The sequence below is a fragment of the Lampetra planeri genome, chromosome 35, assembly GCF_965212315.1.
Source record: "Lampetra planeri chromosome 35, kcLamPlan1.2.h2, whole genome shotgun sequence".
In the NCBI taxonomy this organism is placed as follows: domain Eukaryota; kingdom Metazoa; phylum Chordata; class Hyperoartia; order Petromyzontiformes; family Petromyzontidae; genus Lampetra; species Lampetra planeri.
Window position 1 is genome coordinate 3,773,674 of NC_136141.1, and position 13,639 is coordinate 3,787,312.

The 13,639-nt window shown below is 49.8% G+C and overlaps 1 protein-coding gene across 1 annotated transcript in view; it reads right to left on the bottom strand.

Annotated features, from left to right (window-relative positions):
- TRRAP (transformation/transcription domain associated protein) overlaps positions 1-13,639 on the bottom strand; it is a 139,165-nt gene that overhangs the window by 66,423 nt on the left and 59,103 nt on the right. The window contains exons 55-56 of the mRNA XM_078610768.1: positions 5,350-5,737; positions 1,848-2,113 (exon numbers count right to left, since the gene is read on the bottom strand). Of these exons, the coding sequence (XP_078466894.1) occupies positions 1,848-2,113; positions 5,350-5,737 (654 nt within the window). The remainder of the gene's footprint in view (positions 1-1,847; positions 2,114-5,349; positions 5,738-13,639) is intronic.

Here is a 13,639-nt window from a genome sequence, read left to right on the forward strand (position 1 = left end):
GATATTTTGAAATCACTACAGAAATTGTCGATGTTTCTGTGCAGGCAGAGGGAGAGGTGGCCACGTGCGGTGGTCCGGCGAGCTGCGCCATGGAACCCGGCGACACGACTTTGATTTCCCATCTGGTGTTCTCACGCCAGCGGCGAGCGATGTCCGTTCCTGGGGCCTCCGCTGCCTTCATCAACCCCTTACTGACCGGCGTGGTGAAGTATGGACAAATAAAACGCGGTGACTGAGAGGCACAGGGGAGGCCGCCTTCATTCCCCTGAGGGAAGAAAATTAATAACAGGTGTTTCCGTACGATACTACACTCTTTGTAAGTAAAAATTACACCGGTTATTGATGTTCATGTTGACGTTCATAAATTGTATATAATTATAATTGGATTTTTTTTTGCCGTTGCAAGATCTTTTTTTTGCACCTTCTTTGAGAAGCATTTTCGCCTGTACGTTAACCGATGTATTTTATCGCTCGTTTTCCTTACACAGGACCATTTGTGTGAGTGTGCTCTGACTGGTTAAAAAAATACACGACACACCGTAATTACTTCTATCCTGAAGACGAAGATCCCACTGCCACCACAGACAATGACCCCCCCCCCGCCCAGGTAGCCATCTAGACTGTTGGGGCAGGTGCTGTTAGCGAGCACCTATACAAAAAAACTGCACAGCTCAACGGCGCACGAGTGGGATGGTGTGGCCAGCGCCACGCCCGGCTGCCCTCATCTCCCCTGTGCTGATATTTTACACGCCGCAATAGGTGCTCGTACAAGGCTGAGTCGACGTGAAGGAGGCACAGGGCCGAGTCAGTTATTCGCTCCTGACGTTGGACTGGGTATCGAACCCAGGTCGTCGGGGTCTGGGATGCGGTACACTAACCACTGCGCCACCGCTCCTCACTGTAGCACCACAACCACCAGAACCCCTGCAAACCTGGAGCCAATTACAATGGTGTCATTGTTAATGAATTGCAGTCACAAGGTAACTGTAATTTTAGCTAACAATCTAATTTGGTCTGTCAAAAGCAGCGTTCTTTCCATAGCACGTGATCATGATCAGTGTCGACCTTACGGGGTGGTCACGAACAGCACTTTCCCAACGGGTGTCGAAGGTCAAACGGGGAATCGTTGTCATCATGTGCCATGTGTGCGTGTGTGGTTATTGATGGTGCAATGATTGACACAATATATGTTAGGTTATGTGTCTGCGTCGGCAGTGGTGCACAAGCACAAATACCAACAAAAAGTTCGTCAATAACACTGCCACAAGGGGAAGTAAAATAAAAATACGAAATTATGTTTCAGGTAATGGTCCTTCTTCATAGTAAAGATCTCTGCTATAGTGAAATAAATTAAATACTTAGGTCTCAACCACCATCAAAACCCTGACCAATTAACACCTCATTTGTTAGTTGTGCCACTGTACTCGTTCTCTACCATATTTGTTTTTTGTATTTGTTTTGTTGATGCTGCTGTGCTCACAGCACCTTTGACCTGATCTTTCCGCACATTCGGACAGCGAGATTTGGACCTCGCAGCTTTGCGGTCAGCGGTCCATCGGCCTGAAACTCACCTACCCACTCACTCACCTATTCAGCGGTCCATCGGCCAGAACTCACTGCTGCTGCATGTTCAAGACTCTTTACAAACATTTAACCAGTTCAATGTAAAATGCAAGGCAGAACTGTTTAAGAGAGCTTACAATTTTACGAATATTGTGCGCTCGTGATAACCTAGGTGACAAGAGTTTGCAATCGGCTAAACGGGGCCCATCGTCTGCGTAGCAAACCAAACACACCCGACACTCGCACCGCCCCCCCCCCCAACTCCCTTCCCCGTGCCCTCTCACCTGCATGCACTCGTTCTTGCCCATGACACCCGCCATCTGCAGGTAGCACTTGACCTGCTGGCGTATCTTCTGGAAGCAGTCGACGATGGGCACGGAGGGGATGGTGTGTATGCGGCTGAGCGAGTCCAGAGCCACGCCGACGAGGCCCTGCTTGCGGGCCATCTTGCCGTACTGGATGATGGCGGAGGCGGAGGCGTGCACGCCCAGCAGGGCCTGGCTGCCGTTGGGGTCGCCCTGCGAGCACGCCTCGTATGACGTCACGATCGCTGCGGGATGCACGCACGGGGAGACACGCGAGACAAAGCGCCGACATGCGTGTTCGTCATTATGATTGTTATTAAACGGTAAGTCCTTGCTTAATGCGTGTTCACGCAACGCATTTTCACGACTACGTGCTTCTTGTATTGCGGAACACTTTTCGCACAACGCGGAATGCGTCAACGTTATAACGCAGAACTACGCCCGTTATAACGCAGAACTACGCCCGATATAACGCAGAACCACGCCCGTTATAACGCGGTTTCTGAGCAGCTGCCGACAAACTCATTTTTTGCGCTATGCAGCCGAGCAAAATGATACAAAAACACGTCCCCTCATCTCAACAGCAATTCCTCGCTCAACACGTTTTTTGGCAAAACGCGGAACTTTTCAGGAACTCATCTACCGCGTTCAACGAGAGATTATTGTCATGGTAATTTCTACTTGTGACCCTGCTGCGTTGCCGCCGTACACTATTCGCTCGCTTCTTCTTGGTTCTTTCGGTAAAGTCACGTAGAAGGGAAATAATAAAATAATAAAAATAAAACATAATAAAATACAATTCTCACGACGTTTTGGCCACAACGCAAGCAGCCGTCCTCAGGTGAAGAACAGGTTTGTCAGAAAGACAGGTCTGTCGGAAAGACAGCTGTCTTTCCGACAGACCAGTTCTTCACCGTCGTGAGAATTGTATTTTATAGTTATATTTTTATTATTTTATTATTTCCCTTCTACGTGACTTTACCGAAAGAAACAAGAAGATGAATCCCTGCAGTCACGAAAGCTTTAAATCGAAATTTATTCGCTCGCTTTCGAAGGGAGAGAGAGACAGAGAGGGCGAGTGACTCCGAGGTGCGAGGAGGAACCAAAGACGAGCGGGAAGGCAGACACGCGGCAGGTCGCCACCAACAATCGCCAAAACTCTGTGGTCCTCTACCATATTCGGTGTTATCAGCAAATGAATGGGTGTTCCCACTTGGGAGGAAACCGGAGCATCCGGAGAAAATCCACGCGTGCTAGGGGACAACACTCAATCCCATACAGACGGAACAGGTGGAGCCCACATTTTTGCCGTACCACCTTCGCCTGGCGAGCCATGGCACGGCTCCTCCTCGACACCCACAGGAAGGGAGTTTCGCAACATTTGTGCAAGTGGACTCATAGTCATCTGTTTCCATCTGTACGGGAACAGAGTGATGCACCCTCGCGCAAGGCGTAGGGTTTTTCTCCGCGTGTTCCGGCTTGACTGAAAACATCTTAAAACAATAACCCAATGCAGGATCCCCTCCGCCAAAAAAGTCCTCGGACTCGATGTGGCTTTCCTGGATAAATAATCAACATTCGAATTAAATAAATTTGATTAATTATCATCGAAAACCCTCTTCGCCCCAACCCCCTCTAGGAAAGCAAAGGAAATGAATTGGTAACGATGGAGTACCGTGTTTCCCCATTACCACCCCCCCCGCGCTCTTGGCAAGGTGCCACCAACCACTGCTGCCCAACGGAGGGGAGAAGTTGGCAGACGGAGGGGAGAAGTTGGCAGACGGAACGGCGCAGAAATGCAACACGAGGGGTTCAAGTCCACCGAACTTGCCCAGCGATTGCATCTCTTTAAATACGACACCGCCGATCTCAAGCGGTGGGTGGGTGGGGTTGGGGGTCCTTATCGCTGGTTGCTCCCAGGGCTGAGAGAGGACTTTGGCGGTGGGAAGGGATGAATTTGTGAGATTTATGAGACGGGACTTTGTGAGCTTTACACTATGAAACGTGCAGTGGACACCAATGGACTATCTGCCCATGGAATGGTGATGATGATGACACTACGGGACAAAACTTGCCTGGGTATAACAATGGATGTTGCTCCATTACCTCGTGCTGTGAGTGCCATTACTGTGGTGGGTATCCAACGTGCAAAACACTCCTTGCGCCACCACCGTCTGGCTCATACGATCACTACGCAACCACCATCACCACCATCATCACTACCACCCCCACACCACGACTACTATCATCACTACCACCACCACCCCATGGCATCATTCCTATGATACACCACCACCAATTGGCGGAGCACCCCACTGAAGCACTCTCTTGGAAAAGATTCTCGAGACTCATCGAGGCATTTCTTTATCAATAAATCACGTTATTAAAACAGAATTCATCGGGTGGGATGACGCACTTTGGTTCCTGGAAGGTCCCTACAGGCCTTTCCATGGCCACATCTCTCCGGCATTATCAATAATTAAATGCACCGCACTTAACCTGCTTTGCACATCAAGCAAAACATGAAAAATATATTCCTTTAAATGGTTTCGCTACGCCTGGCATGGGACTCTTTTTCAATGTTAAATCTTTTGCCTATTTCCAGTGAAATTGTTTCACAATACAATCGCAATGTACCCGCAAAGACCCAGGATTTCGTTACGGATTTTTTAAAATCTCCATCAAAGCCCAAACAAACTGAAAAGCACGAAGAGCCACATACTCAGAATTGCCGCGGTGGTGAGATGTTAACTTCCTCGCTTGGTATGCAGGAGGTCGTGGGTTCAATCCCGATCCTGACACCTGTATATTTAAAATGATCACGTGGATTTTTCTCCGGGTCCTTTGGGTTTTCCCTCCATATTTAGACTATATATTATTTTGATTACCGGGTAAGGCTCTACTGAGCTATGAAGCTCTTTTTTTTTAATGACAGCTCAACGAAGTGGCTTATCATGTGAAAGTTTATAGCAGCTAAATACTCTAAACGCATATTTCTAAATGTGGAGGGAAAAACCGGAGGACCCGGAGAAAAATCCATGCAACCACGGAGAGCGAGACACGCAAACTCCAAATATACAGCAGGCATCAGGGTCGGGATCGAATCCACAGCCTCCTGCATACCATCCATAAAAGGTTTTTGGGTTAGATCATGTGAATATAAATGTCTCGTTAAATCCGCCACCATCCGACACAGCCAATTAGTAGGGTTTGTCAAGTAAACAAAGTGCCAATTCGTTGGCACTTTGGAGAGCAAATCTACAACATTTACAATTTGAGTACGACGTTGCGTCAGTGATTACAACTAGCATCATTAGGCGACACCCCAGGCGAGGGAGTTAACATCTCGTCACCACGGCACCCCCACCGCTGTGGGAGAGCTCCCTAGGTTTCCGTGTTGAAAAGCTGAAGACATTGCAAAACGCTCGACATTTCCAGCGGTTGCCGGAAATGCGAACCAAAACCGCGGAGCGCCACGCACCCTGGTAGTGATGCTGGCGCCACATGAAGATGCTGCTCCAGTGCGACAGCGTGTCGGACACCATGGGCAGGCGGTTGCGCCACGTCTTCACGATGGCCTTCATATCGTGCAGGCTGTTGTGGCGGCCCAGGCTGCCGGGCTGCAGGCCCGCGTGGATCTGCGCCGCCTCCTGCAGCTCCATCACCTGCTGCGCAGCCTGCAGCAGCGGCGTGTGCACGTGCGACACCACCTGCGGAAGCCGGCGCCACTCGCGGATCGCCTGCCCGCTCGCCGTCTCCACCAGGCGCTCCACGGCGGCAAGGTGCTGCTCCTCGGGGTGGCACACGGCCAGGTAGCCCCGGTACATGTTCACCTTCCAGGCCAGCTCGCGCGGGCAGCTCGACTCCACCTGCGGACGCGGGGAGGAGGGGCGTCACGAGACGGGCACGTGGGCATGAGTTACCATCGCTGGCAGCTCGAACAATAACGACGTCAGAACATTCATCTTTTAAAACTATTAGTTTTTTTTAGCAGGTAAGGCCCACTGAGCTATATGGCTCTTTTTCAGAAGCGACCTGACCAGAAATTATAGCTCAATGTAGTGGCTTACCATATCGCAGCAAAATACTCTAACGCATGTTTCTCAATGTGGAGGGAAAAAATGGAGGATCAGGGATGGAACACACGATCCTGCATTCCAGGCGAGGGAGATTCCATCTCGCCACCGTGGTGCCCCAACCACGGTGGCGATGCCCAACTCTCCTTCATGAATGAAAAGTTAAAGATGCCAGTAACAGCGGTGACATTGTGGCCATACAACTGAAACTATGAACCCATAGCGTAAACCATACATTATACACAAGCCACAGTGGAGAGATTGTGGGCATGCAACGCAACCTGTGGACCCATATACTTTCTCCTGAAGCCCTCTCGTGACGAGCAGACTGACATTGCCATTTAGCTCCTGAACATATTGCCATCATGCGCAAGAGTAGAATGACATATCTAACGTAACATAAAATAATTATTCGCGTCATTTTGCAGAATATAAGTAACAACGGATCAGCAGTCAAGACACGTACTTCATACATCTGTGTCCCCACACATTTAATGCAACAATACAATTTTGACGCAACCCATCGGCACCACGGCCTTCTGGGAGTGTATCATTTCTGCAGCATCGATTCAGTACAAGACAAAATCGGGACCCGTTTCGACACTCAAGTGTCTCATCAGCAGCGTCAGCCTTTCTCGAACCAACGTCGGTTAACTGCCAGTTGTTGTTGGCAAGGCTTCATTTCGTACCTGGAGAGTGCCTTTGCATAACATGGGATAACACTTAAGAATTAATTTGTGGTCCTGCAATCTCCTGACCAGCGGACGAGAGAATATGACGTTCAAGGAAAGGGAGTGGCAGCACACTGCACAATGTACCCACTGACCCGAGATAAATTCCCAGCAAAGGCTATAACATCAGTGGCGAGTGGCATCTGCACCAATTCCGCTTCCCACCTACTCCGCCACCCCCACCACCACAGCCTGCCAACCAACACGCTACTGACCAGCGTTGTACGTACGCCTGTATGTTGAACGTCTTTCGCACCGTACAAAGCCAACCGTATTAACCGGAAGTGCGAAAGTGCGGTGAAGAAGTGCGGTGAAGTGCGGTGTCGCGAGCCGCATGACCGACATTGTAGAGAAGGAGGTGGGGGAGGCTTTCATTTCCCAGACGGGTTTATAACAAAGATCTGAATATTATTACCTTCATTCTAATTAATTGTAAAAAAATATATATTAACCAGCAGTATGCCCTTCTGCACACGCGAATGCGTACATGAAAAATTAAGTGGTGTTAAGCTGGCTATTGCTGGGGGACATTAAGAGCTTCCGGACATAATGCGCCGACTTGCGAGTGTAATGGCTAAATATACCTCCCACGATAAAAGACAATATTCCCCGCAGCCAATGGGGGCAACCTTCGAAAATGAGCGTCGGCAAGCCTCGGAATATTTCCCTGCGTGAATATCCTCCATAAATAAGCAATTTGCGGTCAAAACGAATCCGCGCGGCCACCGCGCTTTTTTGGTTATTTTGGTCACCGCGGCACGTGACGTCGATATTTAATAAATGAAATCGCTCACTTTGTACAACTTGAAAGGCAAACATGATGAAGAGGAGAAGAATAACCAGATATGGATATGAGACCTCGCGCCCATGCTCGGCGCTGTACATGGCCACCTATTTTGGCCAGTTCGATCCCTCTCAGGGCCACCGGTTTGAGAGAAAACTCGCAATACGTTCGTCAATAACACTGTGGCCGTAAAAGAAAACCATACATGTACCAAGGTGAAGTTTCAGGCTACGACTCTTCTTCATTGCATTGGGCTATGGACGTTTTTGGAAATGGGTCCTCTATCATAGCAGCAAAATAAAGAAACAAATGCCTGTCCCTGCACATAATAAAAGTGTAAAGTATTTTACAACATACTCTTAGGTTTTTTCGGTAAAGTCACGTAGGTAAAAACTAATAATAAAATAATAATAAATGAAAATAACCAAATTAAATCACGACGTTTCAAAATTACTGTAATTTTACTGGAGCAGTTACACCTGATGACGGAGGCTTGTGTTGCTTCCGAAACGTCGTGATTTAATTTAGTTATTTTCATTTATTATAATTTTATTTTAATATTATTATTTTTTTACCTACGTGACTTTACCGAAAAAACCTAAAAGTATGAATCTTTGCAGTCACGAAAGCTTCAAATCTAGAATATATTCCAACATATCCCAATCAGCCGCACAGCCTTCAGGGAGCACGGAATTTCAGCAGCATTTGGTCAAACACAAGAAAAACTATGGGACCTGTTACGACACTCAAACGTCGCATCGGCAGAGTGAGGCGTGCTTAGCAGAGGGCTAATGAAGAAGGACCAATACGTGAAATGTCACCTATTACGCATATATATTTTTCTTTAAGGTCACGGTGTTATTGAAGAACATGTTGGCTGCATTGGTATGATTTGTGCTTACACACGACTGCCAAAGCAGCATCGCCAAGTAGAAGAGAAACTGCGTGAACCATTTCACCACCAAAAACCACAAGTAAACCACACACAAAGACAAAAATCCCCCGTATAGCCTTAACAGACTGTAGGGGCAAGTGCTGATAGCGAGCACCAATGAAGGCCGGAATGGTGCACGAGGGTTTTGGGTGGCCAGTACAACGCCTTACTACCTTCATCTCCCCAGTGACGATGTTTACACACCGCACACCAGGTACTCATTTGAGGCTGAGTCGACCTAGGGGAGGCCCAGGACCGGTTTACATAATTGTCACTGGTGTTGGCCATGAGCGGGAATGGAACCCGGGTCGCCGGGTTCATAGCGCAGCGCGCTAACCGCTACACTATCGCTCCCAAAACCACACGCAGACACACACACACCTGGCATACGATGACAAAGATTCCTCACTAAGCCTTATAGACCCTTTTGGGCAAGTGCTGTTAGCGAGCACCCAGTAACGTCGGCACTACGCACGCAAACCTTTCCTATACCATGCACTCCAATCATTTTTTGTAACACTCTTTAACCTTCCCTACTGGACATCTGTGAAAAAGTGTTTCATAGCTCATCGGATTCCTCTCCATTCTAAATAAAGATTCCGAATTCTGAGAAGTGGCACAGAAAGGAAAGGTGCTCGCCTCGAGCCTTCATTCTCTCCTAAGTGAGCGCGCGCACACACACACACGGACACACGCTCAGCACTAAATGTTTTAAAAGACGACTGCAAAACATCGCCCACGATTAAAAAAAATCCTCGTCTTCATAGTGAATGCATCTGGAAGGCGCCTGCGTGGACGGGAGGGGGGGGGTGGTGAGGCTGGCTGTGAGTGTGCATCAGTGAATGGAGCCAAGCATCTCACGCACGTCGCCGCTTGTAAAAAGTTTCGAAGACGTGAGCTCGATGATGAGGCTGCCCCACCTCCTCACCCCCATTCACCCTCTCCCCCCCCCCCCCCCGTTTCGTACGCCTGCGGTGTTCCTTTATTCATTTATGTTGCCACAGATGAAACTCACTGGGCAATAAATGCTCGTTTCCAATTGGGACCTGGTGACACCAGACACTTGGCAGCGGCGAAAAGAAAAGCTCAATTAATAACGTCCATGCAAATAAACACGGTAATGATCGACCGCTGCGCGCCACAGCTGAATTTCAGACGCAAGTCCGCGCAGGTTGAAATCGTGTTCCTTCGACAGAGGCACTAAAGTGCCGTCAAAACGACTCCCCCCCCCCGCCCCAAAAAAAAGTGCGGGGACGCAAGCCGCCGCAAATCCTGCCGCTTGTTGCCCGTTCCCATGGACCACTTCCCCCGAGTGCCGCAACAGCGGAGAGGAACCACGCAACCGAGAAAAACAATCACCAACAATTTTTAAAACATCAACACCACGCTACGGCTGGGTGGGGCATCCTCTTCCACGCAGACGCACGGGGTTGGCGGGCGCGCGCACGTGCAGCCGCGTGTGTGTGTGAGAATGGTGACCTCTGGTTCCCCTGCACGGCAGAATCAATACTGATAAGCCGGTCACTGTGCAAGCACAAGAGAGCCACCCGCTCGCCCAAAGCTCTGAGCAAATGAGCGTGGAGGTGGGGTAGCGGTGGGGGGGACTGCACTTGCCAAGTGCCACCCGGTCACCACCGTCTCACTCCCGTTGTTGATATTAGCCAGCTTTAGTAGGCAGTGCGCCCTGACCCATTAATTAAACAAATACTATGCCCCCTTTTGCAAGGCAGCACACGTTTGAGGTCGATCTGCGTGCTACGTTGCTGAAACTCGGAATGGAGACACACATACTGTACTCCCGTAAAGACCTCCAGAATTTTTAGTGCAGAGGACCCATACACGTGTAGGGTCCTTCTACCGAGACCCCAACGCAGATATAGTGAGAGACCAATACATTTATTAAAAAAACCTTTAAACTTAGATGCCCAAATATCTTACACCGAGGCCCAAAAACATATATAAACAGATGATCTTTAAATTATTATTTCATTTTCTCCTAAATAGAAATGTTAATATTCTTGGGTTTTTTCAGTAAAGTCACGTAGGTCAAAAATTAAAACTAAAAATAATAAAAGTAAAATAAAAAAATTGCCTCTGAAACGTCGTGATTTTTATTTTACTTCGATCAATTTTAATTAAATTTTTTTACCTACGTGACTTTTACCGAAAAAACCCAAGAATATGAATCCTTGCAGTCACGAAAGCTTCAAATCTAGAAGAAATGTTAATACGGATTTCCCTGTTTAACTGATTTCGTATACAAGTGATGTAAATGTTGTGGGCTTTTGCGCTAATTGATTCAACAACAACGTGCGCTTGTTCGTGGAAATTATCAGTGGCTTCTTGCTGCGCCCCGCATTTGTTTAAACAGCAAATACTTTCTGCGGTTAGTGCCGTCGTCGTCAGTGGCGAGCCCAACAACAGCAGAGAGATCACTGTACGATCAACGTCTCTGCAGCAGAGGTAGGAGGAGGCCTCAAGCATATGGCTTCAATTCCCCGCCACAGTCAAGGGATCAAAACACTAGCCGTGATGTTTAAAAAAAAAAGAGAAACAAAAAGGAGAGATGAGAGTTGGGGGGCGGTGGGGTGGGGTGTGGGTGGGGGCAGGGGGGGGGATGTCAGAGGACAAGAGAGAAAGAAGACAAAGATCCCCCGTGCAGCCTTAACAGACTGTTGGGGCAAGTGCTGTTAGCGAGTACTTATGAAGCCCGGCACTGCACACACGAGGGGGTGGGGGTTGCCAGCACCACGCCTGACCGTGTTGGTCTCCCTAGCGACGATGTTTACACACAGCACCAGGTACTCGTTTTGAGGCCGAGTTGATCTCGGGGAGGCCTCAGGACCGGTCCAGATAATCGTCACCGTTGTTGGCTGTGAGCGGGAATCGAAGCAGGGTTGGGGAGCAGCGCGCTACCACTCCCCACAAGAGGGAAAGAAGCGCGCACACGTACAGAATCGGCGCCGGTGGTGGCAAAGACTTGCAGCCATTTCCTGGCAATGCTCAATCCCCGCCGCAGAATCTCTTTTAAGAGAAAAACGCACTCGCAACAGACACTCGTGAGAAGGCTGCATGCCAGCCCCAATCAACTCCCACACGAGCCAGCTCAATGCCACATCCACCTATTATAATACTCATCATCATCCTCATCAGCCCGTGATTAATCCACTACTGAATGATGGATTCCCCCTACTCCCCCTCCCACCCCACCCCACAGGTCTGGGCATGGCCGGATTCGTGGCCGCACTGCCACCTCCTGGCTATTACAGGGCAACAACAGTCGGGGTTTGAGAGTCGTGCTGAAAACCATCTCGTCCACCGGATCCCAGAGGTCGCAAACAGGTTTTGATTCCTTACCCGTACCTGTACCCGGCCGCACCAGGGTCGCAAATGGGTACCCGTACCCGGCCGGGTACGGGTACCCGTTCCCTACCCGTACCCTACCCGAAATGAGTGACAAACGGTTACTCACCAGTGACTCACGGCCTACCCGTACCCGGCCGGGTACGGGTAGCCGGGTATCGGGTAGGGTACGGGTATCGGGCACCCGAATGCGACCTCTGCCGGATCCTCGGCCTCCAGAGTGCTGGTTTACGAACGTGCATCGACACCGTTCACTTACGCCTCGCCGAACCCTTCCCAAGGAATATCGTCAGATTTCAGTCCATCACTGTCATTTTGAACCAATGTTAATCAGGATAGGATAGATTGTTCAAGCAGTCACGACTCTTGGGCCAGCTTTGACATGTCCGAGTCTCATCAGCAGAGTGTGGCCCGTAACAAACGCCGCTGGGTTTTGTCGCTGTGATTTAATAGGGCGAAGAGCCGCCCCCCCCCCCGCCCCCACAATCAGCGCAGCATAGCAAAATGGCTAAAATAAAAAAGGGCCCTCTTGTTTGAACTGCGGGTAACAACAATTATTTAAAACCCGCTGAAAAACACTGCTTCTGAAGGCTGGCAGACTGGCGGACCTACAGGCCATTTCATTCTTTTGGTGGGGAGACAAAACCCTCGTCTGTTTTTACTTACAGGGGGCGCCACAGTGGCGGGATGTTAACTACCTCGCCTGGAATGCAGGAGGTCGTGAGTTCAATTCTGACCCTGACACCTGCTGTCTATTTACAGTTTGCATGTCTCTCTCTCTCCCCGTGGTCGCGTGGATTTTTTTTCCGGGTCCTCCGGTTTTTCCCTCCCCATGTAGAAACGCGCGTTTAGAGCATTTGGCTGCTGTAAATTTCCACTCGATAGAGCCACTTCGTTGAGCTGTCATTTGTGGCCAGGTCGCTTCTGAAAAAGAGCTGTACACCTCAGTGGGCCTTCACTGGATAAACAAAAGGAGTTGAGTTTTTTAAAAGTAGTTTAGCTTCACTTATCATTCACTGCATCCAGCTACAACGGAAAGAAACCATGAGAGAGACTTGGCGACCAAAGCACTGCATCGGCCCCACTTCGGAACACTCCTCTTGATAAGGGGACTCTCTCTCCCATGGCATCGGCTGAAATGGCGAGCGTTGTCGTCGTCGTCGACACAGGCTCAAGACGAGCCGTTCACGTAGCCGACACATACAAGAGCCTTCTTCGCTTACAACATGCATCGCCAGCGAGACGGTGGGGGGGCAACGTAGAAGAGGGGCAGTCGCGTAAGGACAAGCAAAACAAGGCTGGAGCCAGCAGGACTAGTTACCTAGGCGCGTTGCCATGTAACGAATGTTCGACGGAATAACATTTTTATACGAGTGGTGGGGCGGGCGTGAGAGTCTGGCGTGTGATGCGTGCGGCGCGTGCGGCCCGTGCGTGTGCCCGTGCGTGTGCCCGTGCGTGCCCACTGCTGCGCACAGCCGAGCGATGCTGTGCCGCCCGTCTCCCCATAAACACAACGGCACATCGCACAGCACGCAGCGTACACACAAGATGAAGCATCACACTACACACACAACATACGTACGCACCACACGGGGCACGCGCGCGCGCACACACACACACACAACGTGAAACGTGACACCACACGTACCATACATCGTACGTACCAATCTGGACTAGCGCACCACTCCGCACACGCCAAACACACAATACACAGCATAACACGACACACATGTTTACACGCGTGTGCGGGGATCATCAGCGAGTGTGCACGTGTGTTCGTGTGCAGAGTTGGGGAAGTGGTTAGTGCGGTGGTTAGCTCGCTGCGACACGAACCCGGCGACCCACGTGCGATTCCCAGCCACGGCTATCATCGGTGGCGATTA